Raw genomic sequence first — 27,390 nt, forward strand, 5'->3', positions numbered from 1 at the left:
TTTGGAAAGGGGAAAGTTGTGTTCTGTTTTCCCCTCACCAAGTATTGGGGTCTGATCCATGCAAAAATCCTGCTGTTTCCCTTGAAGGTCTCTGGACTCTATGAGGCATGGCCACATTCTGGTCAATTGGTCAGTAGGAGGCAGGAGTAGGACAGTGGGGGGCACAGCTCTGCCTGAGCTGTTGTGCTCCCCTTGGGCCTGGGATGGGAATGGAGGACTTCTGACAGAACTCCTTTCACCAGGATCATTGCCCTCAGAAGCACTTGGCAGAGAAGGGAAGAGAGAGGGCTGCCATGGATGGGGGGGTCCTCATATAAATCCTTGCTCTTTATTCCTGTAAGAAGGCAGGGTGAGTCTCCTGACATGAGCAAGCAAAGCTGATCCGTTGACTCCAGAGGAGCTTTCAAGTCCTTGCCTTGTTTTAGCTTGTTGGAAAGGACTCTGCTAATAACAAAGTAGAATTAGGTGTTTAGGAGGAAACTATTGCAGCATAAAAGTCTACAAATGAGTGTTTACATTTAAAATAACAGAAGATTTTACAAAGTGCTCATAAATGAAAGTTGTCCTTTATCTTGGGCGTCCAGGGCTCTGGCTGACACCCAGCGTTATCAGCTGTCTCTAATCATGACTGCATTATTTTTCCCACCTCTGTTCTGGGTGAAGGTTGGGGCTCCTCCTACCCATCACTCTGTTTTTAATTGTTTGGGGCATCATTTCATGGTGAGAATAAAATCTGTTGTGGGACTTTGAATGGCCTGCTCTAACTTCTTTTTTATTGTAGGACTACCTCTGATAAAGCAAGTAAATTGGAGTCCACAGTAGAGGTTTATCGTCAAAAGCTACAAGATCTGAATGACCTAAGGAGGCAGGTGAAGTCTCTGCAGGACACCAATGAGATGGACATGCACAACACAGTCAGCTTAGAGGAAGAGCTCAAGGAGGCGAATGCCGCCCGCATCCAGCTGGAAATGTACAAGAGGCAGGTGAGGGGCACTTCTGACCGTGCCTCCTGTGTGGAGGGAGAGCTGGGAACACAGATGGAACCTCATGGGGTGGCCAGTTGAGGGATCTTTCTTTGAACGTGATTCTTATTTGGGACCTGATTGTGAGTCTTGTCCATCACCCATTCCTTTGGCTTCATGGTCTTTTCTTCGTTTCTTTGGTCATCTTTTGGACATTCAACCATTTATTTACTTTCCTGCTGACTGGTGGGCAGACACCTAGGGAGAGCAGCCAAGACCTTCACCCAGAACGCTGACACTTTATCTCTGGTGTGGCTGAACGGCCATGGTCAGGATCCCTTTTATTTATCCTTTCTCAGTGCTGTGGGGTATTGCTGCTCCTGTTCAGATTCTGCTTCTTGTGGGCATAGCGATTAGAGCTGACTTGTAGGAATCCGTCCTTGCTGCTCTCACTTCTCAAGCCCAAGGCACCATTGGTCACTGAAGGGGAACTCATTGTGCCCAGTACATGCATTCATTTCTGGTCCTTTGGTTGCTTGTAGTTGCCATGCTTGATAGCCTGTGGTTTTATGTCCTGTAGCCATATCACATAACTGAGAGAATATTGGGGTTCCGAAGTCCGGAAATGGCTCCAGCTGGGAAACGTTTCATACCACGCCCTAGCCTCATGCCTGTAATCTGACTTGACTGTCTTCTGGACTTGTCATCTGCCTTCATAAATTCCTGGGTTCTTTCCTTTTGCCTCAATGTAAGGTCCACGTATTATATTGTAAACTTTGTTTTGTTATTTTTTAAACAACAGGTTCAGGAACTTCATCTTAAACTCTCTGCTGAGTCCAAAAGAGCTGACACATTAGCCTTTGAGATGAAATGCCTGGAAGAGAAGCATGAAGCTTTACTTAAGGAGAAAGATGTGAGTGTCCTCCGTTTATTTAGCTGTGCATGTGTGTGAGTGTCTGTCATGAATTAACTGTACATGTGTGTGTCCATCATGATTTAACTGTACCTGTGTGTGAAGTATGGCGCTTGACTCTGGGGGTCATTTGAAATCTGAGGAAGACACCGTGGGAATGTAAAACAAGACTGAGGAAACCAGGTTTTTGGTCATTTTTTAGAATATATCCATTCTGGACATGACTGTTAATCATGACTACTGTCTATCTCCCAAATTGGAAGTCAATTAGGCCTACAGAGGAGGTGTCGTGAATCACTAATGATCATTTTCTAGAGAGAGATTTGGACATTCTCTGACTTGATCATCACAGGGTACAAGTTAGTACCAGTTATGTCATTTTTTTCCTCAAGAGTAAGGGATCCCAGGGCCAAGATGTGTCTAGAGTACAGGTAGTTCATGATACTGCTTCTGTGTGTGTGTTGGCTTTTCCTTGTAAGCCCACAATTTTAAAATAACTTGTGATATGAAGATCTGTCTGTACAAATACCACTGCCACCCCATGCCCCCAAATTTTTCTAATTATACTTCCCTATTTCTGCTCTCTTCCTCCACTCCTGAACTCCATTCGTCTCTTCTGTTCTTGATCAGGAGGCCTTTCTTGCTATGAAATTGTCCCCTCTGCTGCCACAAATGCTAACAACTTAGGGCTCAGCGTCAAGACTTAGAGCTCTAGGGGTAGGGCACCATTGGTCCTATGGACAGTCTAGGTTAAGAGAGGAATACTGGTTTCAATTTCCAACAATCCTGGTTAGAAAGGGCGTGAAGATCTCTGGGCCTTCCTGCTATCTGAACACTGGTTGGTGGCCCTGGGGCCATTTAACTCCAGAGTCATTGACATCTCTGTAGTAGCCTCTAGCAAGCTGCTACAACCCTCCTTGGACAGAGGAACTCCTGAGCCCCCAGTCAGTGCAGCAGAGCCAGGCTGGAGCCCAGCGCTTCTCCCACTGTCCATGCTGCTGCTCACATCCAGACAACGTGACTATGGGAGCCCTTTTCATGCATTTGGGGACTTTCACACTGAAGAGGCCTGGTGAACTCCCTGTGGTCAGAGGTGTCTGCAAGCAGAAGGAGCTGCATCAGGAGGCTCAGGGGGTCAAGGCTGGTGCAGTCACAGGGTATTTGGGGGCAGTTTGCCACAGAAGGCTCTGGGATTCTTGGCATTTTGAGGATGTTCCAGAGGCCTTAATGGGCTTACATTCCTACTGACAGGATCATCAGTAGGATATCTGAGGTAGAAGATGGGAATATTGTTATCTTCATTTTACAGAAAAGGGAACAGAGGCCCCAAACGATGAAATGACGACCCTGGTAACCACCCCGCCGAGAAGTGGGCTGGGTTTGGGACTCTGCCTCTTCTCTTTAACAGGGCAACCAGAGGAAGCACAATTCCTTCAGTGATTTTAGAATGATTCCCGCTCAGGGCCTCCATATGGCATGGAGAGGAGGCTGATCCTCTAATGCTCTGCAGGGAGAGCTGAGGCTCAGGTATGGCCAGCTGGTCTCCTGGTAAGGCTTTGAGTTTAGGCCCAGTGATGGACATCTCAGGGTCAGCCAGCCCTGAGGAGTCCAGAGATGCTCATCCCCAGGCTGCTGCCAGCAGTATGTACATGGATTGGAGGATGTGCTGGAGAGTCAGCCCCCACCTCCACCCACCTGAAGTAACAGGGTTATCACTTCATCAATATAAGCACAGTACTAGTCGTTAGACCCAGAATTGTCTGAAATTGGTGAATGCGTGGTTGCTAGAAAGAAAGATGGCGAGCAACACGGGCCGTGGGAGAAGCACCTCTGACCTTCAGCCTGGCTCTGCTGCCCTGACTGGGGGTTCAGGAGTCCCTCTGTCCAAGCAGCTTGTTGGAGGCTGCTGCAAAGATGTCAGTGACTCTGGGGAACAGAGCAGGCCTCACCCTGAAAAGGATGGTGAGTCCCCTACTCCCCTTGTTTTCAGAGATTGATCATCCAGCGAGATGCCCTGAAAGAGACCAACGAGGAACTCCGCTGTTCTCAGGTGCAGCAGGATCACCTCAACCAGGCAGGTGAGTGATCCTCACTGAAGCAGCAGCATCTGACCAGACGCTTCCGCAGGGACTGTTTGATTTCATGGGCTCTGTCTTTGCAGGTGCCTCTGTCTCAACAAGCTATGAGAACCTTGCTGCTGAAATTATGCCAGTAGAATATAGGTAAGAAAATGGAAAGTGGGATTTTTGTATATGTTAATTTTTGTGATCATTCAAGAAAATTATCTCGTAATTGTAAATAGAATTATGGAGCTAGGAAAGGCTTCAGCACATGATCTGGTTTGCCTAAACTTTCCAAAACGTTGCTGTCGAATAGGTGATCAGAGGCAGCCCTTCCCAGTACTCACAATTAGTACATCCCAGTTTTTAATATCAAAATAAGTTTTCTGTGATCACTTCCTATTTCCTCCTGCTCAGTTATACACAGCCTGTCACTTTCCTCTGTTAAGATCCTACTTTGCCCTGGTCTTTTCAGAAGCATTTAGACCGACCATATTAAGCATTTGGCTTCCAGACTAGATTCTGGAGACTGCTGTCTGCCCCTGAATTATCTTCCCCTTTCAGGCCAGGTTTCTATGACATTGGATAGGACACCAGCCACTCTTCAGGTGTGATTTACTCTTCGTAAATTTGTATCAGTCACTATTCAGAATTTTGTGTTCTTTTGAAAACAGAATATTTTATAAAGCCTTATATTGGGAGGGTAAAATATTTCAAACGCCCTTTTTCATTTGTACAGAGAACTTTACATTTAATAGTAGGGTGCAGCATGCCTTTTTTTTTCTTTTTAATCTTGACTTAATGTGTTACATATCATAGTTCATGAGGACCTAGTGAATTTTCCAGGGGATTCTTTATGTGTCAGAGTTCTTTGTAAATGTTTTCAGGCAGTAAATAGGTTGTGCTTTCAGGGCATCGAGCTACTTTTGCCAGGTTATATAAAAACAATTGAAAAGATGGAATTGAATTTTCAAAAGGTTTTTTAAATGTTAAGAATCACAGGAAAGACTTGTAAGACCTTTAAAATTAAAGTGAAGCTTCTGCTTTTCAAAAAAACAGAGAAGTGTTTATTCGCCTTCAGCATGAAAATAAGATGCTTCGATTACAGCAGGAAGGCTCTGAGAATGAGCGGATTGCAGAGCTCCAAGAGCAGTTGGAGCAGAAGCACCGGAAAACCAGCGAGATGGAGACTGAGCAAAGGTCCTGGGTCCTGGGGCGCTGGTTTGCCTGCCTCCCTCCTTCCTTCCCTATTTCCTTCCCACCCTCCCTCCCTTGCTGAGGTGGGGCCCAGACTTGGAGGCACCAAAGGGGAAACTAAGCATTGGGAGAGAATGTGTGGGAGAAGTGTGGTCTTTGCCATGGATGCTCATTATCTGTCCAGCATCATGGGTGGTAGGGGAACGGGGGAGCCCTGGGTTCAGGTTCTGCCGCTGACATAGGCTGACTGTGTGGCCCTGGCAGGTCACTGCCCCTCTCAGGAAGTGCCTAGCAGCTCCAAGATTCCATTGCCTGCCAGCCTTGATCTGCCTTTGTCTGAGGGTGTTTCATCTGCAGGAGTAGCTCACTTGGCCAATGAAATCTTTGTACTGGCCTTAAAAAAATTCTCTGGGACTTGGTCACAGTGTTTGGCACAGAGAAAACGTTTAATCAGTGCTTTGAAATTCCTTTTTAAAAATTAATGCTCATCCACTTAGTTCACTGTCTTCACTTCCCAAGGCACCTGATGGGGGGTGTCGCTGAACAGCTTGTTGACTGATGTAGGAATAGTTTAAGTGAATATCCATGTATCTGGCAAAGCCTCCAACTTTGGGCTGGTCTCGCATCTGGGATTCATCACCACTGTTAACTGGACTAAGGTTCCCATCACTCACCATATATGATGGACTGCATGATCCCTCGTGTCTCACATCTGCCCTCTTTATGCTTGCTACTTTCTCTCCTTCCCTCCTTTCTTCCTGCTCCTCCTGTCCTCTCTCCCTCCTCCCATCAGACTTCCAGAGGTGGTTTGCTCATGTCCCTCCCTCTGGTCAGCATCCTTTGGTGACTACAAGAGCCTCACAGGTAAATCACAAACTGACCAGCCTGGCTGCCTTCATGACACTTTGTGGTTTGGTGCCTGTCTCTCTTTCCAAAGTGACTCTGTCAGGTGCTTCGTATGCTCCACATGCCAGTCCTCCTGTGCCCCAGCTTGGCCGTCTGCCAGGGTAGCATCTGGGGACATTTGTGTAGACTGTCTTTCCTACCTGGACTCTGTCCATCTCTCTGGGAGATCTTTGCTGCCTTCACGGCTCAGCCCAGCTGTTAAGTCTTCCCTGATTATGACGAAGCTCTGCTTTCCCCCAGGCCCAAAGTCCTCTCTCCTTCCTCACAGTATCCCTCAGGGACATGAACAAGAAAGGCTTGCACATAGTAGGCATTTCATATATATGTAGTGGGAAAATGGAGCGAATGAACAAAAAAGCATTTAAGTGATTTCTGTGTGCTGAGCACTGTGCCAAGCTGGGAGTGCCAATAGGAAAGTGGAGAGAGTATAGTCTCCGCTGTCAGTGAGCTCACACTCTGACGTGGGGAGACAAGCCCACAGAGAGGAGTCTAGCTGTGGAGGTGGAGAGGCCTGGCAGCCCCAAGTTTTCCTGGGGCAGGGGGAGGGTGGATGACAAGGCCCAGGAACCCTTAGAAATAAGGACTTGAGGTGTTTCACTACTTCCAGCAGGCCTTGCAAACTTAGGCAGTCAGAAGGCTCAAGTCTGAATTCCAGTCTAGCCTTCTGTTAGCTGCTTAACTGTGAGGAAATAAATCATTTTGTGGGTCAGAAGCTCCTTCACTGAGTGATTGTGTGTGATAGAAATGTATACTGTACACGCTCACTGAGCTCTAATTGGAGACTAAAGCCGCTTGTGTGCAACGCTAAGAGGAGCCTTAGTCCCTGACCTAAAGTGGCTTCTGGGGTCTGGAACTCCTGCCCATCACGAGACTCCCAGTGCTTTTCCTTGTCTGAGCCTGTAGCCAGGGTCGCCTCCATCTCTGCCCCTTGTTGCCTCCCTTGTGCCAGGGTGCCATCTCTAAATACAAAGGAATGAAAGTGGTTTCTCTTTGCCATAGGCTTAGCAAAGAATATATTCGAGGTTTGCAGCAGCAGATTGAAGACCTTCAAAGGACTCTGCAAGAGCAAGGGCCCAAGCCTGAAGGGGAGAGTGTAAGAACTTAAAGGACCAGGAGGCTGGGGGTGGGAGGGAGGGGAGGGGGTGGGGGTCTTCTTAGGTTTTCACACCCAAATTATTCTGTCTTAGAAATGAGGCTGCCATCAAATACCGTATATATCTGCATACCAGATGCAGCAATTTTTCAGACTTGGAGCCTATCAATTGACCCTATGTATGATAAGTCAATTCCTCCTTGGGCTGATACTCTGGCTGCCCCTTGGATCAGGACAGTGCCAGAAGATGATGGTTAGAAATGGGACTCGCCACACCTGAGGTTTCTGCTGTTGTGGGATTTTCACAGGGCTAGAAGGTAGTTGGGGCTGCTGGGCTAATGGGTAGGGAGAATCAAGGCAAACCCAGGAACTGAGGACAGAGAAGAGGGATCTTCATTAGGAGAACATCTCCAAGAAGTTCCCTGTGCTTCCAGCCAGTGGCAGCCCTTGAATACATTCTTGGAGTTCCCTGTCTTCTTTCCATGACCATCCATGAATGTGGCTTTCCTTTTTGTTATATAAATATAAAAAATCCTCTAAATTTTGTGGTTTCTCCTATTATGGGCAGACTAAGTGGGCATTCTCCTTACACAAATGTTGCCGTATTTAAGTCTTGCTCTGACACACTTGTAGAATTCTAATGAGAAGGTAAACGGACATTCCATGGTTAAATAAAACAAACATATCACAAAGTTTTCTTCTCCACCAACCAGTACCAGCCACTGACGGTGATAAAAGGCTTTGAGTCTTACTGAGATGTTCCTCACAACCGCACTGTGAGGAGGCTGGTGTGGGCACTAGCGTCCCTGTGTTACAGAGGAGTGTCTGAGGTGCACGTTGAGCAAGCCTCCTGGCTTGCCCCATCTCCAGGGCTCTTTGTCCTACAGGACACTGCCTCTCGGGCTCCCCTTGCCAACTGACCTGCTTGTTTTCCAGGGACTTTAAGGCCCAATATCACCAGGTCCTGAGCTTACTTAGCTTTGTCTCCAGTTTGGTCTCTTTTGGCTGTATGAGGAAAGGGGGAAAAGCCAGTCATGAGGGAGGGATTAACTTAACTTTTGGAAAAGAAAGATACATGTCTGTGTGTTTGTGTGTCTGTCAGTGCTTGTATGTCAGGGACTTATTCTTAAGTTAGTATATTGGGGCTCGTGGCGGAGGGGAGGAAACTTAGTGGGCAGAGTAAGGGAGTGGTAACCCCAAAGGGGAAGTGAGTTTCCTTTCTATCTTGTGTGCACTATGTATGATTTTCTTTTTTTTCCCCTGGGGGCTTGGAAAATAGAGAACATCTCATACGTGGCGGCATCTCATATGTGCATATATACGGTATTGTAACCTCTCTAATACAAATATTTGTTGTTAAGCCATACCTTTTGGGGTGAAGTCTCTTTCAAAGAGCTCAGTAGCTCTCTGCCTTTTATTTTGAACGCCCTTGGTATTCAGTGGTGTTTTCTAGCTGTAAAGTGAAGGGCCCAAGTGGTGGGAGTGCCTTCCATTCCTGCCAAGAGGGGCAAGTTAGAACTTACGTTGGTATTTTGCTTTTTCCAAAACCCCATGAAATGTTTCATGAGAATGTAGAGTTACAGCTTTTAAAAATGCTTGTATAAGTGCTAATTATAATAGATGGAATCATTTTAGTCTAATTTCAAGATTTAAAATCATATTTTAAAAGCAATTTTGTAACATATTTTGTAGTCCTTGACATGTACGTACTTTGTTGAGTTTGTAGTGAACCTTTTCATAATTACTAGTATGGCTTTTTTCTTTAGCTTGCTTTGCTCTCTCCTGGCTTCCTCATCTCTCTTCCTCATTTCCTTGTTTTGGAGGTATTTGAAGTAAAAAACGGACACCTCCCAAAAGTTGCATTTTATGACTTGAGCCTCAAGTATTGGGCATAATTCCAAGTCTTTATCAGTGTGGTTTTCATTAACTGGTAGCATGCACCAAGAGTAGAGAACTCAGATTTGTAGCTGGTGTCTGTGTATCAGGGTAATCACCTAACAATCTTTTGTGTTTTATTTTGTAGTCCAGCAAATTAAAGCAGCAGCTGGAAGCTCATATGTAAGTCGGACTGATCAGTATTGCATTTTCTGTATACAAGAGCAAAGGTTACTTGCTTGTAAAGTTTACATCTTTTTTATTCTGTTTGCAAAAGTTAGCACGCTGACCTTAAATTACCTTGCATTATGAAAATAAATGATCACTTCAGTTAAAACCATCAAGATGCAGAAAGAGAGCTTTTAAAAATCATATTACATATTACATATTACAAAGCATTTTCATCCCCAAATAAGCTGAGCCTCCTACCAAGGTCCCACTAATGGAATTATAAAAATACTAGGATTTAATGATATTTTAGAAATTAAAGACATTTTTTCACAAGACAGTTTATTTCTTTTGTTGGCTTATAAAGTCTTCTCTTAATATGGCCAAATTTCTGGCGAGAGACACTCATTTGGACCTAGTTTGCATTTGGATAGGTCTGGTTGGCAGCCATTCTCAGTGGGTTCCTTGAAGCCAAAGGAGCAGGTCCGATTATCATGTGCAGAGCTGGGAACTTGACATGAAATGATAAAATAAAGGCTGTAGCTGCCTTCCAGACCTTGTATGACTCTGGAAAGAGAAAGAGAAAGTGCATCATCACCTGGGTACTCAGTGCTCTGAGTCCAGGCTTATTAAATATTCCCAATTTCCACAGTAGAGCCCTAGGCTTCAGATTTTGCTGGAAGGCGAGGGCCAACACCCTCAACCCCAGAACCTCCAGGAGGGTAGAATTAGCCAGAGTCCCCTTATCGAATTGAATGACATGCAAAGGTAAGTGCTTCAAAACCTGTAGTAAAACACCTTTGAATTCTTTAGGGAAAAGCTTACGGAGGTCCAGGAAGAATTACAGAAGAAGCAAGAACTTATCGAAGATCTCCAGCCTGATGTGACTCAAAATGGTAACGATCCAAGGGCAGAAGTGGTCGGTCGTGGTGGGGCTGTTGGACTCAGCTCTGCTGACTCTTCACCCCCACCCCCCACACACACACATACTCACACATGCACATGAGAAGAGTGGGCCTGGATGGGGCTGAGTGGCCTGAAGGAGGAAGGCTCCTCCACCCCAGCCCAGGCCATTTCTTCTCCATCTCAGTGGCACAAGCGCTGCTTCACCCAGAACATTTTAGCTGCTCCAGCAGTCTCCCATTTTTTTTTTTTTTTAGTTTAGAATTTCTGTCAGATTTTTTTTAAGGATTGTGGATTCCTTTTGTTTTTCATTCAACTATTATTTCCCAGTATCACAGCTTTCTTGTCCCCTGCCATCCCCCCAAGTGCTCCAGTGTCATTCCATGTAACAAAGGAAAAAAGTGAAGCAAATCAGACTCAGCAGCCTCACTGAGAGACCATGCCTACTCTCAGCCCCCACCTCAGAGCTTTCTCTCTCGTTTGTCCCTTGGAAATCATGTTGGCCATCCCATTGAACAGGGTATCCAAGTCCTCACAGGCTGGGCTTTGTGAATCGAATGCTCAGGGTTTTGCTTTCTTTATTTGACATCATGTCATGCAGAGTTCCCCATGCTTTTCTCCGTACTTTTCTGAATTCTTCGTTGTCTTAAATTCTCAAAGCACAGCAATGTTGCATTTCATTTATAGACCGGAGGTGCTTTTTGGTTCAGGTGGGTCCCTATCCATGTCCCAGTTTTTTTTGGGGGGGTAAGGTGAGGTGGGGTGGTGCTTTGCTGTCAACAAAAAGTCTTGTTTAGAATATTTGAGTATAACTTGGGCCTTTCTATCTTTGACCTCCTCCTACTTTTGTGTTACATGCACTGTCAATTGGTGGGTCAAAGAATATGAAGAATTTAGTTACTTTATTGTTTGTCCTATTTTTATTAGCATCTTTTGTTTTGATGATGCCTTCATTCTTAGTATACTTCTCCCTGGCCTCTATATTCATTAAGCTGTCCCTGATAATTTTTTTTTTAAAAGAGGAGAAAAAAACATCATTGCACAAATAGACCAGTAAATCAACTGTAACTAATAGCACATGCAGTATTCTATAACCATGGTTGTCCCCCAGTTCTGTGTAGAAGTTGGAAGGTGCATTTTCTCACCTTTTTTCCAGGACCAAGCTTGGGTTCATCATTCCAGTGTTTGGTTTCATGTATTTGGTTCTTTCCCTTTTTATTATAGTCACAGTGTCCATTTCCTGGTGTTCCCTGTACTGTATCAGTTCCTCTAAGTCTCCCCATCTGTGGCTGAGTTCTTGAGATTCCTTGTTTCTTGGGGAGCTTCAGTCATCCATTGCACTCCTGTGCCATGAGGCAGTCATTTGGCATTTGCTCAACCACTTGGGCATCTCCTTTGTTCCCAATTCTTAGCTATGATAGAGAGAAATGTTATGCACATTTTGGTGTATTGCGAGCTTGTCCCTTACAGGGAGATGCTTCTTCAACTCAGGGCAGGCAGTTAAGTGCCTGGTAGAATCATGCTAGTCTACCCACAGAACTCCATGCTTTGTCCATGGCCTGGCATTGTTGTCCGCATGCACATCCCCATGCTATGCCCCTGGCCAGGTGTCATCATCCGTTTGCATGGCCACACAAACAGCCCCCTGCTGCGTCTGTGGCTTGGTGTCATTATCCATGGACACAGCCTTATTGTCCATGCACACAGCCCCATGCTCTGTCTGTGGCCCCAACTCTCCACAGCCAACCCCAACCCATTTCATCTTGAAATGTGTTCAGGGGAGGTCAGACCTCACTGTTGTTTGGTTGGCATTTGACTTTTCTTGATTTGGAGCAGGCTTTCCTACAGTTGTTCTTCGCTTGTTGTGATTCTCCAGAGAGCTATTTGTTCCTCTTCTTGGATCCCTTCCCTGTGAGAAAAGGACTTTTAATCTTATACATCTGTGTTATAGTTAATGTTGATAGGGAATGCATGCCTTAATTAGAGAGATTGGATTTCACAATTTTTTTCCCTAGTTAACTTTTCCCTTCTCTGAGCTGCATTGATTTTGTTTTTGCAGAAGCTTTCCAGTGTCATAACATCCATTGTCCTTTCCTCCTCAGCTCTTGTATTGAACAACTCATAGCATTGTCTCTTATAAATGAGTAGTTGCATTTTAACGGAATTGGATTAAAGAAGTAAACCAGAGAATAATTAAAAAATAAAATTCTAGTTTTTTTCTCTGTTGGGTCTAGTCTTTCAGAAGACAAATCAAATGTAAGATATTTTATATTTTCTGTTCAAGTAGTAGAATACCATGAATGAAATTTGCAGTGGTTATATTTTTGTTCTTTTCTGTCAATAGTACAAAAGATAAATGAACTTGAAGCTGCCCTGCAGAAGAAAGATGAAGATATGAAAGCGATGGAAGAGAGATATAAAATGTACCTAGAGAAAGCCAGAAACGTAAGTAGATTAACAGTTGCCCAACATCATTGCCTGTGTCCCTTTATCAGAGCTGTATGGGTTTTTTTTTTTTTTACTTAAAATCATTTAATATTTTATTTTGTCCTTAATTACATGTAAAAACAATTTTTAACGTTCATTTATAAAATCCATTAAGTACTCAACTTTCTCCCTTCCTCCTTTCTGCCCCCTGTTGAGAAAGCAGCAGTTATAGGTTATCCATGCGCAGTCATGCTAAACCTACTTACATATTAGTTGTGCGAAATAGGACTCTGTCACAAAGCCCAAGAAAATAAGGAAAAATGCGCTTTGCTCTTTATTTCAGATTCCATCAGTCTTTCTGACAGCATTTTTCAGTATAAGCCCTTCCGAATTGTCTTGGGTCATTGCATTGCTGAGAATACCTAAGTCACTCAGCATAGATGATCGTGCAGTGTTGCTGTTACTGTTGCATACAAGATTCTCTTGGTTCTGGTCACTTCACTCGTCATCAGTTCATGTCAATTTTTTCTGGCTTTTCTGAGGACATCCTGCTCATCATTTCTTATAGCACAATAGTGTTCCGTCACAGTCACATGCAACAGCTCGTTCAGTCATTCCCCAGCAGATGGACATACCCTCAATTTCCAATAGGAGCTGCTATATTTTTGTACATATTTTTGTTTTTTATCTCTTTGGGATTCAGAACAAGTAGTGGTATCGCTTGGTCAAAGGGTAGGCATGGTTTTATAGCCGAAATTTCGGGCATAGTTCCAAATTGCTCTACAGAATGGTTGAATCAGTTCACAACTTCACCAACAGTGCATTAGTGCCTCAATTTTTGCATATTCCCTCCAACATTTGTCATTTTCCTTTTCTGTCATATTAGCCAATCTGATAGTTGTGGGGTGGTACCTCCGAGTAATTTTAATTTGTATTTCTCTAATTGATAGTGACTCAGAAAATTTGTAGATAGCTTTGATTACTTTACCTGTTTGTATCTTTTGACCGTTTATTAGTCAGGAAATGACTCTTATTTTTATAAATTTTTCAGCTCTCTGTATATTTGAATAATGAGGTCTTTAGCAGAGAAACTTGCTGTAAATTTTTTTTATATTTATGATTGCTGTGTATTCCCCTTCATCCTATTTTCCCCCTGTTTATGGGACTCTCTCTCTCCTTTCACCCTGTCCATTCCCAAAAGTGCTTTGCTTCTGAATATCCCCTCCCTCAATCTTCCCTCCCTTCTGTCACCCACCTGTCCTTCTCTTATCCCCTTCCTCTCCTACTTTCCTATAGGGTAAGATAAATTTCTACAGCCAACTGAGTGTATGTTACTCCCTCTTTAATCCAATTCCAATGAAAGTAAGGTGCATGACCTTCCCCTCCCCCTGCTCCCTCCATCCCCCATCTTCCTCTCCACTGGAAAAGCTGTTTCACTCCTCTTTTTTGTCAGATAATTTACCCCCTCCTGCTTCTCCCTTTTCTCTTCCAGTGCCTTCCTCTTTCTCATCCCTCATTATTATTATTTCCATATTCATGTTTCATATTAAGCTCATACTGTGACCTCTGTCTACGTATATTCTTAATTGACCTAATCATGAGAAAGTTTTTAGGAGTTACAAGTATCATTTTCCCATGTAGGAATCAACGGTTTAACCTTACTGAATCCCTTATGATTTCTCTTTACTGTTTACCTTTTTATGCTTCTCTTGAGTCTTCTATTAGAAAGTCAGATTTTCTATTCAGCTCTGGTCTTTTCATCAGGAATGTTTGGAATTCCTCTATTTCATTAAATGTCCATTTTCCCCCAGAGGGATCATACTCAGTTTTGCTGGGTAGGTGATTCTTGAATGAAATCCTAGCTCCTTTGCCCTCTAGAATATAGTACCCCAAGAACTTTAGTCTTTTAATGTAGAAGCTGTTAAATCCAGTGATAAATCCTGACTGTGGTTCCATAATATTTTAATCGTTTCTTTTTTGGCTGCTTGCAGTATTTTCTTTTTTTCTTTTTTTTATTTATTAATTTTATTTATTTTCGGTGTTCTACAATCACTACCATATAATTTTTTCCTCTCCCTCACTCGTACATTCCCCCTCCCTCCCCGAGATGGCATATAATTTTATATAGGTTCTACATATACATTCCTGTTAAATACATTTTCACAATAGTCATACTGTGTAGAAGAATTAAAATGAATGGGAGAAATAAAAAACAAACCAAAACATAATACACACACGCACACGCATACACACATGCACACAAATGATCTACTACATTCTGCGATTGAATTCCATAGTTCTTTCTCTGAATGTGGAAGGCATTTTGCCTTAAAGGACCATTGGGAATTTTTTTAAGTCCTTGAATTGCAGTGAAGTTCTAAGTCTACCAGAAAACACTCTGGCACACTGTGGTCGTTGCTGTGCACAAAGTTCTCCTGGTTCGGTTCCTTTCCCTCAGCATCAGATCATATAAGTCTTTCCAGGCCTCTCTGAAGTCTTCCTGTTCATCATTTCTTATAGCGCAATGGTATTCCATTATATTCACGTACCAAAATTTATTCAGCCATTCCCCAATTGATTCCTAGTTTTTGGCCACCACAAAGAGTGCTGCTATAAATATTTTTTTGCATGTGGGACCCTTTTTCCATTTTTATGATTGCTTGAAGTATTCTTAATATGAGAGCTCTGAAATTTAGCTATAATATTGCTGGCAGTTTTCATTGTGGGCTCTTTCAGGAAGTAATCAGTGGATTCTTTCAATTTCTGTTTTACTCTCTGGTTCTAGAATATGAGGGCAGTTTTCCTTCATAATTTCTTGAAAGATGATGTCTAGACACCCTTTGAAACCCACCTGAAAGGTTATCTGAGATTCCACTGAGATCATCTATCCCAGGGCTTGTGAAACCTTAAAGTATGTCCCAAATGCTAGCTGTTAATATTATTAGCTATTATTAAAAAGAAAAAGAACAATAGTCTTTTTTTGTGTGGACCATTTGCAAACAGTAACATGTATGTTTTTAATAATATTAATCTGAGGAACAGAAGGCACTGTATTTCATTGCCCTTCTAACTAGCCTTTTGTTTTTTACAAAAATAAGTTGTTTGCACCTATGTGTTGTCATAGCTTGTCAAAGGTTACTTCAGGTTGTGTGGCCTTGCTTTACAACATTCAACAGGCAATCACATCTTGCAGAGATGGTGAGTGTATGGATGCAGGTTTACATCATATCAGATCCTTTAAAAACCTTCCTCCAGTTTTATTGAAAGGCCTGCAGGGCCTCAGTTTTCCCGCGAAACAATTTTCTTGTAAGGATTTGTCATCTGTTTGCATTTAAGGAACATTGCGCTTTCTGGGTCAAGACACCTGCAAAACATAACAAGAGGCTTCTTAATTTATTAAACACAGTAAAGAATTCAGGGTTCAGCTTTAGAAGGCCATTTTGTCCCCTCTCCTTTGCCTCTTTATCCAGTGTTTGATCCCTGACAAACTATGGCCTAGGAGGTTTCAAGGACCTCACCTGACGAGTGCAGCAGACCCTCGATCTCACATTTCCCTTGTCTCTTAGCTCCTGGGTGTCCTGTGCAGAGCTCTTGTGCCCTTTATCTGCTGGTGAGCCAAGCCACCGGCTACTGGTGCTGCTGCCCTTCACCTGCAAGGTTCTAGACCTTTCCTGATTATTAACTTGTAAAAAACATGGAGGATGCCTAGAGAAGGCTGTCCTTGGAAGACCTGGCATTCAAGGAGGCCCCTGTAGAAGCTTTGTCAGGAGACCAGTGTAACTAGGCATGCTGAACAATGAAAGCCATGTTAGGTTAAATAGGGGCAGTTGTTTAGAATGCACAAGTAGCAGGAGTTTGTGTATTTATCATGATAATGATAACAGTAGTAGCCAGCATATGTGTACTGTTTTAGAAACATAATGATAACCAGCATATTTATAGTGCTGTAATAATAGTAACCTCTTGTCTGACCCTCACCACAACACTGGGAGATAGACCCTGTTCTCATTGGACAAGTAATCCCTGCCCCCTCCTGCTGCTCCTTTGCCCCCAGCTGCTGACATCTCTCCCACAGCACTGATGCCTTGGTCTGTCTGTGTACCCTGTTTTCATGAAGCATGTACTCCGGACTGATGGCTGCAGGGACATGGCATGTGGTCCATGCCAAAATGAGGTGACAGCCCAAAGCAGGGAAAGGAGGGGCCAGTCACTGGCCCAAGTCAGGCCATTCTTCTTATCCCTGTCAATGAAGCCAGCCTCCTTCTCAAGGGAAGCATCAGGGCAGCCAGAGTATGGTTGTGCTCAAGAGACTCTGCTCATTGGGAGGAGATGGGAGGAGGTTGGCTGCTCGGCTGGGGAGGGAGATAGGATTTGCAGAAGGCAGTGACAGGAAAAGCAGAAGGGAATGAAGAAGTGGGAGCCTTCCAAACTAGAGGTGCCCAGAGGTGCAGGGCAAGGATATCATGCCCTCCTGGGGGGGCACTCTGCTTTTCAAAGACCTCCTTGATGTTGAAAGACTGAAGGCAGGGATTCTGGTTCTGGGTGGGTGTTTGCTCTGACCTCATCTGTGCCTGCTCATACCCCCTCTCTCTGTCTTCACTCCATGAGCCAACCCTTAGAAAAACGGGGACCCCATGACCAAGCCTGGACCCTTTCTCAGCGTTGATTGTGCTAGGTTCATGGGGCTAGTGCAGTGCTCTCAAGAACAAAGGGTTTCATTCCTAGCCTGGGAGGCATTGAAACTGGACTGACCACTTGGACATTAAATCATGCCTGCCATATGCCACATGCATATGCCAAGTGCTTTACAAGTGGGAGGGAGCTGCTGGGATTGCCCCTTTTCACAGATGAGGAAGCAGACAAGTAGAACTGAAGTGACTTGTCTGGGGTCCCTCAGCTGGGAAATGCCCTAGACTGACTCCAGACCCAGCTGCAGAGGGTGGGGCCATTTAAAAGTCCCTGGGCTTCTGTTTTCTTCACCTCGCCCATTTTACAGTGAACCCCAGACTACCTACCAGCTCATCTGCTTTCCATAATCATTCATGCTTTTCTCTTCACTTTGTTCATGTATTTGTTTCGTTCTAGAATGTTTTCTATAGTTAAATCTTGACAGGTGGTATTTGTCTTCTCTGAACAGGTAATTAGAACGTTGGATCCCAAATTAAATCCAGCATCAGCTGAAATAATGCTACTGAGAAAGCACCTGGCAGAGAAAGACAGAAGGATTGAGATACTGGAGGTACGTTGGGCATCTTCGTTCAGTCTTTGTTTATTCTCTACCAGCTCCCAGAACTGGGTTTGAACTATGGGAGCTGCTTTATGTGGGTATTATGGACAGGAGAATGTGCCCTTCACAACCCAGTTAATAAAGGGCAGGGCTAGGGCCAGGATCTGAGCCTTGATCTCCAGACCGTTCTCCCACCCTGCCCTGCACCAGTCATCCCTGGTTGATGGTTTATGATTGAATCAAGAGGAAGCATTCCTGAAAATTCATTAGAACTCGTCACAAATCGATGGAGAATCCTCTGGATTGACTGCTGGCCTGCCTCTTCTGTCACATTAACAGCTTCTGAAGTAGAATGAGCCCAGGCCTGCTAGCAGACATGCCAACGAACAGCTTTAAGCCCAAGTCATGGCTCCTGTAACTGAGCTCTGGACAGATGGAGTCACCTTGCTCCTCCCAGGCATGGCCAGGAAGGCTGATTACTGAGCACTTTGAAACTCACAGCAGGGATTCTTGTTCCTCTTCCACAGATGATCCATCTTCTAAAATCACACAATAGAACCCGATGTTCCCAGTCAGGGCTGTAGACCCATACTTGGTGCTCTCCACCACATATAGCACCACTCACCACTTTGTCTGAGGGGTCCAGGATTTCCCTGGCTCCCTCTGGTCCCAGGAACAATGGTCCAGTGTTGGCGTTGTTCTTCCACAGACCCTTTGTTTAGCCCCTTTGAGCTTTGACTATAAATATTACTGTTTGCTATCAGTATTTGGAAAGCAAAGCATCCTTAACTGGAGCTGACTTTTCTGATGAAATCACAGATCAGATTTAAATAAACAATGAACAAAAACACTTTTTAATTTATTTGAATCATATGTTAAAAAATATGTATAGATACATATTTTAATTTTGCAAAACCTATCCAGTTCTGTTCTTTGCATTAAAAAATCTGAAACCTATAAATAGTTATTGGTCCCCTTTGGTGCTTGCTAGGAAGTTTTTAAAAATTGCCATGTCTTTTTGACATCACTTATATTTCCTGTTATGTTCCTCCTCCTTCCCTTCCAGAGGCTCTGCATTAAAACAAAGAAGAAAAACCCAATCCAGCAATCCTAATCAACACATCAACTAAGCATGCCAGGTCATGCAGTATTGTGCACTCTGGTGCCCCTATGGAGAAGAGAGGGCCATGTTCATCTATCTATCCTTGGTCATTGTGTTTCATAACGTAGGGAAGGAAAGGGAATGAGTATTTATCTAGTACCTCTTGTGTGCCTGGCACTGTGCTAAACACTTTACAAAGATGATTTCATTTGACCCTCACTGTAGCTTTGGGAGATAGGTGCAGTTATCATCCCCAGTTTTCAGATGAGGAAACTGAGTCAGACAAAAGTTAAGTGACTTGCCTAGACAGTGGCTAAGTGCCTGAGACTAGATTTGAACTCGGGTCTTTCAGACTCCCAGTGTAGTGCTCTTTCCACTCTGCCTCCAGTTACCTTGCGTTCCAAGGTAAAAGGTGGTCATGTTCAAGCTTTGCAATTTTGTATGCGATTGCAGCCTTATCTTCTATATTCTCAGGAATGAACTGTATTAAAATGTTTGGTGGAAGTAACTCATGATGTTTGCATGACTTGGGATGGTCTGGTTTTTCTACTATTTCTCTCATCTTTTTCCAGGGTGAATGTAAGGAAGCCAAATTCCGTGACTATGAAGAGAAGCTCATTGTGTCTGCCTGGTATAATAAGGTGGGTTGGAATCTGGCTGATTTGATTTATTAAAAAAATGTTCACTAATTCACTTCATTAATATTTTTACAAAATTATTGATCAGATCCAGCTTCATGCTCCATAAGCATGCTCCAAAAAAAAATCTAAATTCTTTTGTCATTAATTCAGTTCAGCAAATGTTTATTCAGCAGCTGTTTGTGTTTAAAGCAGTTTGTTCAATCCTGGGGATACTGAGGTGAAAGGCCAAGTAAGCCCTGTCCCCTGTGCTTTAGTCTCTGGGGGTTCAGAGGTAGAATGGGATGAGATGTACCTGGAACCTGTACAGAAGAGTGATGGAATGTGGCAGGAGTAAAGGTTGGAGCTCTGGGGCCCTGAGGAGTTTTGGAAAGTACAGTGGGATGAGATATATGTTGGACCCACCCCTAAGTATAATATGAGGTGGAACATGGCAGGAGCGAGGGTTGGAGGGGGATGGGCAGGGGCATCCTCAGAAATCCATGGAACAGAAAGAGCTCTGGGGACCTGAGGAGGGTTAGAAGGTAGGTACAGTGGGGTGGGATATACCTGGGACCCCTAGGAGAGGGACATTCCCATATTAACTCTTTGTTTATGGGAGGGGCATACTTAGAGATGTAGCTAGGGAGCGTCAGTCATCCAGGCTGTTTGAGCATTACACTGGTGACACTGGATGACAGACACAAAACAGAGAAGTGAAATGGAGCTTCTCTAAGTGGATGCTCATCACACTCTCTCTTCATCACTGATGACAGTGGAGCTGTGACATTAGACTGTGACATCACATTCCTGCATCTGCTCCATAGGGAAATGGACGTTATAGTTAGGAGTGCAGAGACAGGCAGAACCCTTGTGCTTGATCAATGTGTTGGGAGGAATTGCATGCTGGGAAGGATGGCTTTGTTAGCCCACAGATTCTGCCTTTGTCCTCCAAGAGGAAAGAGTCAATAAAACTTGGACAAAATCTCAAGACATCTTGGATATCCTTGATAAGTCTTGTGAATGCAATGGAAGAACTTTCACTGCTGGTCTACAGAAGTCACACCCTCAACTGAAAGGTGTGGAGAATGTGAGTGCCCACCCAGCTTATTGTTTGATTCTGGGGAGTGAGCAAACGCTCACAGAGGAGGACTCCCTCACATGTCAAAGTCATACAGGGTTCCATGAGAGATAACCAGTCTTCTGATTATCATCATCAGGCAATGCACTAAATGGTCCAGCAAAGGAGTTTACCTTTGTCATGAGAAATTCTCTAGAGGGGACATCATCCAGATGTTTGAGGGAATGTTGATCTTACAGCATCAGCCGCAGGACCCTGCAGGGTCCCATCCTTGAGGTTATGATCATTCAGAAGCATTGGCTCTAAATGAAGACTGATTCTTCGTGTCCCCGTGACCCCAAGTATCAGTGTGGATAGCTCACAGAGCAGTGTGTGTGTCACTTGATTGTGTATTGCAAAAGCCCAGTTTTGATACAGGAAGAGAATTAGTTATGGGAAGTTGTGCCACAGGATCTCAAGCTTATCCCTGCAACAGAGGCCCATCTTTTTACTGTTGCTTTTTTTTTTTTCAAGTAAGCAGTGATTTTTTTTCTCCGTTGAAGAAATTAAAGGAGGAAAGCCTTGGTAACATCATTCCACGGACTGATGAGGAAGTGCACTGCCCACTTCTTGTCAAAGGCAGAAGACTGAGCAGAAGGAGATGCTCATTTTTGGACATCCTGGATGTATGGTTGCGAGTCCTGATGTAACATATTATTCAAAGAATTAAAGTTGAGGGTCTTCTAAAGGGAAATGGAGATGTGTATGACAGATAAAAGGAAAAATGAGGCATTGAGCATGAGGCCGTAAAGGATGATGTCACCAGAATTTGTGAGTCAGTTACATAGTGAGAGAGGAGGACAAGCCGTGGGTGGCCACATGCCCCTGGGGTGGACAGCCCACATTAGGAGTGCCATCTGCTGTCGATGGCAAGATACAAGTCCTCACACTAAGGAGAATTAGATCCATGGGAGTGTGAACAACTTTAAAAAAAATCTGAGATAAAAATCCATAATTTTCTTTCTAGTTTGGGAAGTTGAATTTGAAGCCAAAATTGATTTTTCTCTTTTGAATTACTGTTGTACTGTTTAGACTAAGAAGGACAAAAGTCAATGGAAATAAAAGAACCTCTCCAACCTTCCTAGATCATTAGTACGATAATACTGGCATGAAGTCAGTCAAGTGCTATTCACATAATCCAAATGTTAGGCATTATACCTATTGGAACCAGAAATGGAGGTGTGGGCTTTAGCTTGTCTATGAGATTGGAGTGATTAGACAGTGTGAAAGGTCCCTTTAAGCAGTGGAGAATGGTGTTGGACCAATAATCTCCCCCACTCTCCACTATGTTGGCATATTCATTTACTCTCTGTTATCTTTTATATAACTGCTGGAGGAAAGGACAGATTAAATTTGGCATGAGGAGCTAATGGTTCTTTGGCTTGCCTTAATGAGAATTTCTTTAAAAATAAAACATTTCTATTGATTTTTTTTTTATATCGTCAGAATTTCCTCCTGGGATCCCCTTTATAGAGAAGTATCCCATATAATAAATAGTATATTTTTAAAGACCAAAAAAGAAAGGAAAAAGATCAGCATAACTGATTGATATTTTGAAAAAGTATGAAAAATGATGCAATACTTATGGGCCTCTTTTCTCTGCAAAGGCATGGAATAAGGAGTTTTTGATCGCTCTCTTTTCAGCCCAGTCTCAGTCTTTATAAGTTTTCAGCCTTCAGTTGTTTTGATGTGTGTGGTAGTTCTTTCCATTTGTATTGTTGTAACCTTGTATGGTATTTTCTTGTTTCTGCTGAATTTGCATTCTGTCATGTAGCCCTTTCCATGCTTTTCTGTATTTCTTACGTTCATTGTTATAGTTATGGACCACATTTTGTTTAGATATTCTACATTCAGTGGATATCTACTGTGTTTCCAATTTTTTGCTATAACAAAAAGTCCTACTGTAAACATTTTAGTGTGCAGGGGAACTTGCTTCTTTTCCATGACTTCCTTGTGGTATGAGCCCAGCAGTGAAATCTTTAGGTCAGAGGGTATGGACACTTTAGTCACATTATTTGCAAAATACCCAGTTGTTTTCCAAAACAGGTTGTATTGATTCCCACCTCCATCATTGTGCCAGTGTGTCCATCTTCTCACAGATCCCCCAGCATCGCCTATTGCCATGTTCTGTCATCTTTGCCAATTTGCAGGGTATGAGGGGAAACCTCACGGTCATTTTGATTTGCATTTCTCTTCTTTGTAATGATCTGGAGCAGTTTTCATGTGGTTATTAATAGTGTTCAGTTCTTTGGAGCATGGTTTGTTCACCTCCTTTGCCCTTTTGTCTTAATAAGTGCATTCTTCAAAGGAAGCCCCAAACGAAAACATCTGTTCTGGATCCGATTCTCACCAATAAGGAGAAGTGTTAGGATCCTTGTGGGAAAACATCCACTGTTTTCTACATTTGGTGATGAGGTTTGGGGAATAGCTATGTAAGAAAAGTTTCTGGTGCGGTAGAAGGGGAGAGCTCTCCAGAGACTGGTGTGAACAGGGTATCCCCAGCGGCCTCAGATTGACAAGGTCATGCACAGAAAGTGGGAAGAGAGAGACTGTGAGCGTTGTTTACTGTATGAATAACATAAAGAGGTCGAGGGACCTGAAGCTGGCCAGTGGTGTGAGGTCTGTCTCTGTCAGCTCATTACAGATACTGCAGAAAAGAGTGCAGTGGGAAAGGAGGCTGGCAGGGCTGAGCATGGCGACTGGTGGAGAAAAGGCTGGAGGGCTCCATTCTCCTCTTGCCTGAGAATGACTTTTAGACATAGATGGTTAATAGGGGAGTGCTTAAAGCCAGTATAAGGAGGGAAAGGACAAGAGAGAACTTGGTTACCCTTGATGATTCACTAGACCCAGACACACTTCAGCCCAGGGTGGATGCGATTTCTGAAGCATCACCATTGCTCCTTGCCAGACTGAAGAAGGAAGGGGGATGTCTGGCTTTCCAAAGAAGGGAATAAAAATTTCTGGCAGAATTGTAGAGCCTGTTGCTGAAAGGATCCCCAAGTGCTGGCTTGGCCTCATTGGGAGCGGGTTGTCCCATCCTCACCTCACTTGCTTTTGGATGAGGTTTCCAGACTGGGGCATCAGAGGAACACTACAGATGTGTGTTTGATTTAGGAAGCAGAAGCCTTTGATGCAATCCTTCACGATCTGCATGTGAGCCTCGTGAGAGCACTGACTCTTGTGTCTAGCTAGCTACATGGTTGGACTTCGTTGTCGTTGGCGTGAATGGTTTCATTCCCTTTGAGAGGTCCTGAGTGTGGTGCCTCAGTTTAACCTGGAAAGGAAAAGATCCTGACAGATGCCTCTAGATAGTGGAAGAGTATCAGTGGAATCCTGGCCTTGACCTCAGGAGCACTGCCTGAGCTAGAAACCTGCTGCAGAGAGAGAGGGCTCTGGGGCCTGCCATTGCCACAAAACCCCTGGGACAATGCATGTAAAATGCCTAGCAACTGGGCAGCTATTGGTAAGAGTCATCCACAGTACAGGGGGATGCTGTGGAGAGGTATCTTTGGCCATTTATTAAGTGCCTCAGGTGCTGGACCTTGTGCCAAGTGCTGGGGATACAAACTAAGGCAAATAGCACAAAAAGACATTCCCTGTTCTTTAGACAAAGTGCATCCAAGTCGAGAGTGCTTTGAGATCTCATGAGGGAGAAGTCACTAAGCATGGTCAGGAAACATGATCCTTGACAGAGAGGCAGGGGTGGGGAGGGAGTGATTTCTGGCCTAGGAAGCAGGGACATGTATGGTGAGCAGTGGGGCAGTTGCTTATGCCTCTAGATGACTAGTCAGTGTCGGAAGAATGAGTGCGGGATGGACTGTGTCTTGCAGCACACCCCAGAGAGCCCGAAGCCTGTCTTCTGGAGGGTTCAGAAATCACTCCATCACCCAGCAGGCAGGGAGGGTGCTTTCAAGGTGCTTAGTATGGCTTCTCCTGGCTGCCCTCCCCTTTTCAGCCACCATGTTCAGTGAATGCTCTCAATGTTGTTTTCTCTTCTCTAAAGTGTCGCTTTCCACAAGCTGGGGATGGAATCCAGACTGACTGGAGGTAATGGTGCCTGCAAGGATGCTGGTGCCTGCCCTCCTGCACGCTCCTTCTTTGCACAGCAACCACACATCCCCTATGCCAGAAGAAATCTCTCTCTTAAAGTTCCTGCTGTAACATCTGATTCAACTCCAAAAATTTTAGATACCTTAGTTAGTTTGTAGCTTCCACAAGCTTTGCAGATTATGAAGAGCCAGTCATGGTGCTGGAAAGATGCATGCCTGCTCATCAAAAAGAAAATCAATGAAACTGATTTCTGGAAGGCGGTTATAGCAGCTTCATCCATCTTTTCAGATGGTCAGAAATGAGCAACTGTAATGTTAGAAAGTGCATAGCTCAAAGAATTCTATTTGTCTTCAGAGTCTAGTGTTTAGAATTACCAATTGGCGATGTATACTTAAGATGTCTAGTTTACCTGGTAACTTAATTAGCCAAGGCATCATTGGAAATTTATCATTTGAAAAAATGCCAGCTCTTTTTTATCCTTCAAGATAAAAATCACTGAGGTGAGCACAGCAAAGAGAAGAAATCTTGTTTAGTTGGGTTGGTGTGCTGCTTTAGCAATACCAATGCTGATTCAATTTAATTTTTCTATTTCTATCTTTAGATGAGATATTTGGTATTTACTGGAAGATGATTCTCCTGTTGGGGAAAAAAATAAAAATTGCAGTAACTTTTCTATAAATACAAATGATTAAATAGAATCATTTTCAGATATTTGAGAGGTCTGAACCAGACAAATTTACAAGTGAATTCTATCAAACATCTAAAGGTCAGCTAATTCCTATATTGAATAAATTACTTGGAGTGATAAAGAAGGGACTGTACTGAACTCCTTTTATGAAACAAATATGACATCGATATCTAAACCAAGAAGAGCAAAAACAGAAAAAGAAAACCATAGAATGTTGTCATTAATGAATATGGGTGCCAAAATCCTAAATAAAATTCCAAATTGAGATTACAATAATATATTATGATTATGCATCATGATCAAGTGGGATTTATACCAGGAATGCAAGGATGGTTTAATTTAAGGAAAACTATTAATGTATTTGATTATATCAATAACAAAAAAAATATTCTATGATTTTATCAACAGATGTACAAAATGTTTTTCATAAACTATAGCAGTCATTTCTATTAAAAAATACTTGAATGTATTGGTATGAATGGATTTTTCATTAGGTTGATTCAAAGTATTTGTGTAAAACCAGCAGCAAGCATTATATGTAATGGGGATAAATTAGAGGTCTTCCCAATAACATCAAGTGTAAAAGGACACCCACTGTCAACAATATTATTCATATTTTATTGGAGATCCTAGTAATAGCAATAAGAGAACAAAAGAAAATTGAATAAACCAGAACAGGGAATGAGATAGTAAAATCATCTCTTTTTACATGCATGATGAGATACATAGAAAATCCCAATTAGTTAACTACAAAGTTAGGTGAAACAATAATTTTTGTAAAGTAACAAGATTTAAAGTTAATACAGATTGTTAGCCTTCCTACAAACCACAAAATTCTTCAAAAACAAGTTAGTAAAAAGTATCTAGTCCAGGCTAAGTCCCTCTTGGTCACTGGGCCCTGATTGACTCAAGTTGAATGCAAAATAGCAATTGTTTCTCTTTTGACTAGAAACCCTGAGGGTCTTCCCCTCCCAGACTGATCTTTTTTCTTTTAGTTAGACTAGGTAGATATTCTCTGCCTCATTTCTTACCTAGCTTTAATCACTGAATGGGCATTGCCTCAGTTAAACTGAGTTCTGTTAAAGATCTTAGCTTAAAAAAGCCAAGATCTCTCACTGCAGCCAGGGCCATTTCCAGTTGTACTGATCTATATCTAGCTAGTAGACCCAGATGACTCTGGAGGAGAAAATGAGGCTGGTGACTTTGTACAGCATCCCCTCACTTAAATTCAATTCAGTTATATGTCATGGCATCACCTCCCTGATGTCATGGTCCTTTTTGAGAATGAAGGATAAATAACAGACAGTATAAAATATTTAGTTGTCCATCTGCCAAAAAAAATTCAAGGAACTATATAAACAAAATTTAAAAAAAAAAAACTTTTATGAAAATAAAATAATTAATTAAAGAGATTAATTGTTCATTGGTAGACTAAGCCAATGTCACAAAAACAATGAGAATTTTACCCAAATTTATTTATTTATTCAATGCCATCTCAGTTAAATTGCCAAAAAATTATTGAATTAGAAATAAATCATAAGAAAATTCATTTTGTACTTGAAATAATAAACAACTTTGGCAAAGTTGCAGGTTACAAAATAAACCCACACAAATCTTCTGCGTTCCTATATATTAGCAACAAAGTCCAACAGCAAGAGATAGAAAGAGAAATCCCATTTAAAGTTAGGGTAGACAGTATAAAATACTTAGGAGTTTACCTGCCAAAACAAACCCAGGGATTATATGAACACAATTACAAGACACTTTTTACACAAATAAAGTCAGATTTAAGTAAGTGGAAAAACATTAGTTGCTCATGGGTTGGCCATGCTAATATAATAAAAATGACAATTCTACCTAAATTAATTTACTTATTTAGTGCCGTACCAATTAAACTATCAGACAATTATTTTCTAGAGCTGGATAAAATAATATCAAAATTCATTTGGAAAAACAAAAGGTCCAGAATATCAAAGGGACTAATGAAAAGAAATGCTTGGGAAGGTGGCCTAGCACTACCAGACCTCAAACTGTACTATAAAGCAGCAATTATCAAAACCACCTGGTATTGGCTAAGAAACA

General features: G+C 42.8%; 1 protein-coding gene across 1 annotated transcript in view; it reads left to right on the top strand.

Moving 5' to 3' along the window:
* Nucleotides 1-25,777, top strand: part of LOC140530238 (protein Hook homolog 1-like) — a 44,170-nt gene extending 18,393 nt beyond the window's left edge. The window contains exons 3-14 of the mRNA XM_072649667.1: nucleotides 782-983; nucleotides 1,765-1,875; nucleotides 3,866-3,953; nucleotides 4,037-4,097; nucleotides 4,995-5,135; nucleotides 7,038-7,131; nucleotides 9,155-9,189; nucleotides 9,988-10,070; nucleotides 12,422-12,522; nucleotides 17,642-17,743; nucleotides 19,406-19,474; nucleotides 24,574-25,777. Of these exons, the coding sequence (XP_072505768.1) occupies nucleotides 897-983; nucleotides 1,765-1,875; nucleotides 3,866-3,953; nucleotides 4,037-4,097; nucleotides 4,995-5,135; nucleotides 7,038-7,131; nucleotides 9,155-9,189; nucleotides 9,988-10,070; nucleotides 12,422-12,522; nucleotides 17,642-17,743; nucleotides 19,406-19,474; nucleotides 24,574-24,621 (1,020 nt within the window). The 5' untranslated portion in view covers nucleotides 782-896 and the 3' untranslated portion in view covers nucleotides 24,622-25,777. The remainder of the gene's footprint in view (nucleotides 1-781; nucleotides 984-1,764; nucleotides 1,876-3,865; nucleotides 3,954-4,036; nucleotides 4,098-4,994; nucleotides 5,136-7,037; nucleotides 7,132-9,154; nucleotides 9,190-9,987; nucleotides 10,071-12,421; nucleotides 12,523-17,641; nucleotides 17,744-19,405; nucleotides 19,475-24,573) is intronic.
* Nucleotides 25,778-27,390: the final 1,613 nt, after the last annotated feature.

Source organism: Notamacropus eugenii, chromosome 2, assembly GCF_028372415.1.
Source record: "Notamacropus eugenii isolate mMacEug1 chromosome 2, mMacEug1.pri_v2, whole genome shotgun sequence".
In the NCBI taxonomy this organism is placed as follows: Eukaryota; Metazoa; Chordata; class Mammalia; order Diprotodontia; family Macropodidae; genus Notamacropus; species Notamacropus eugenii.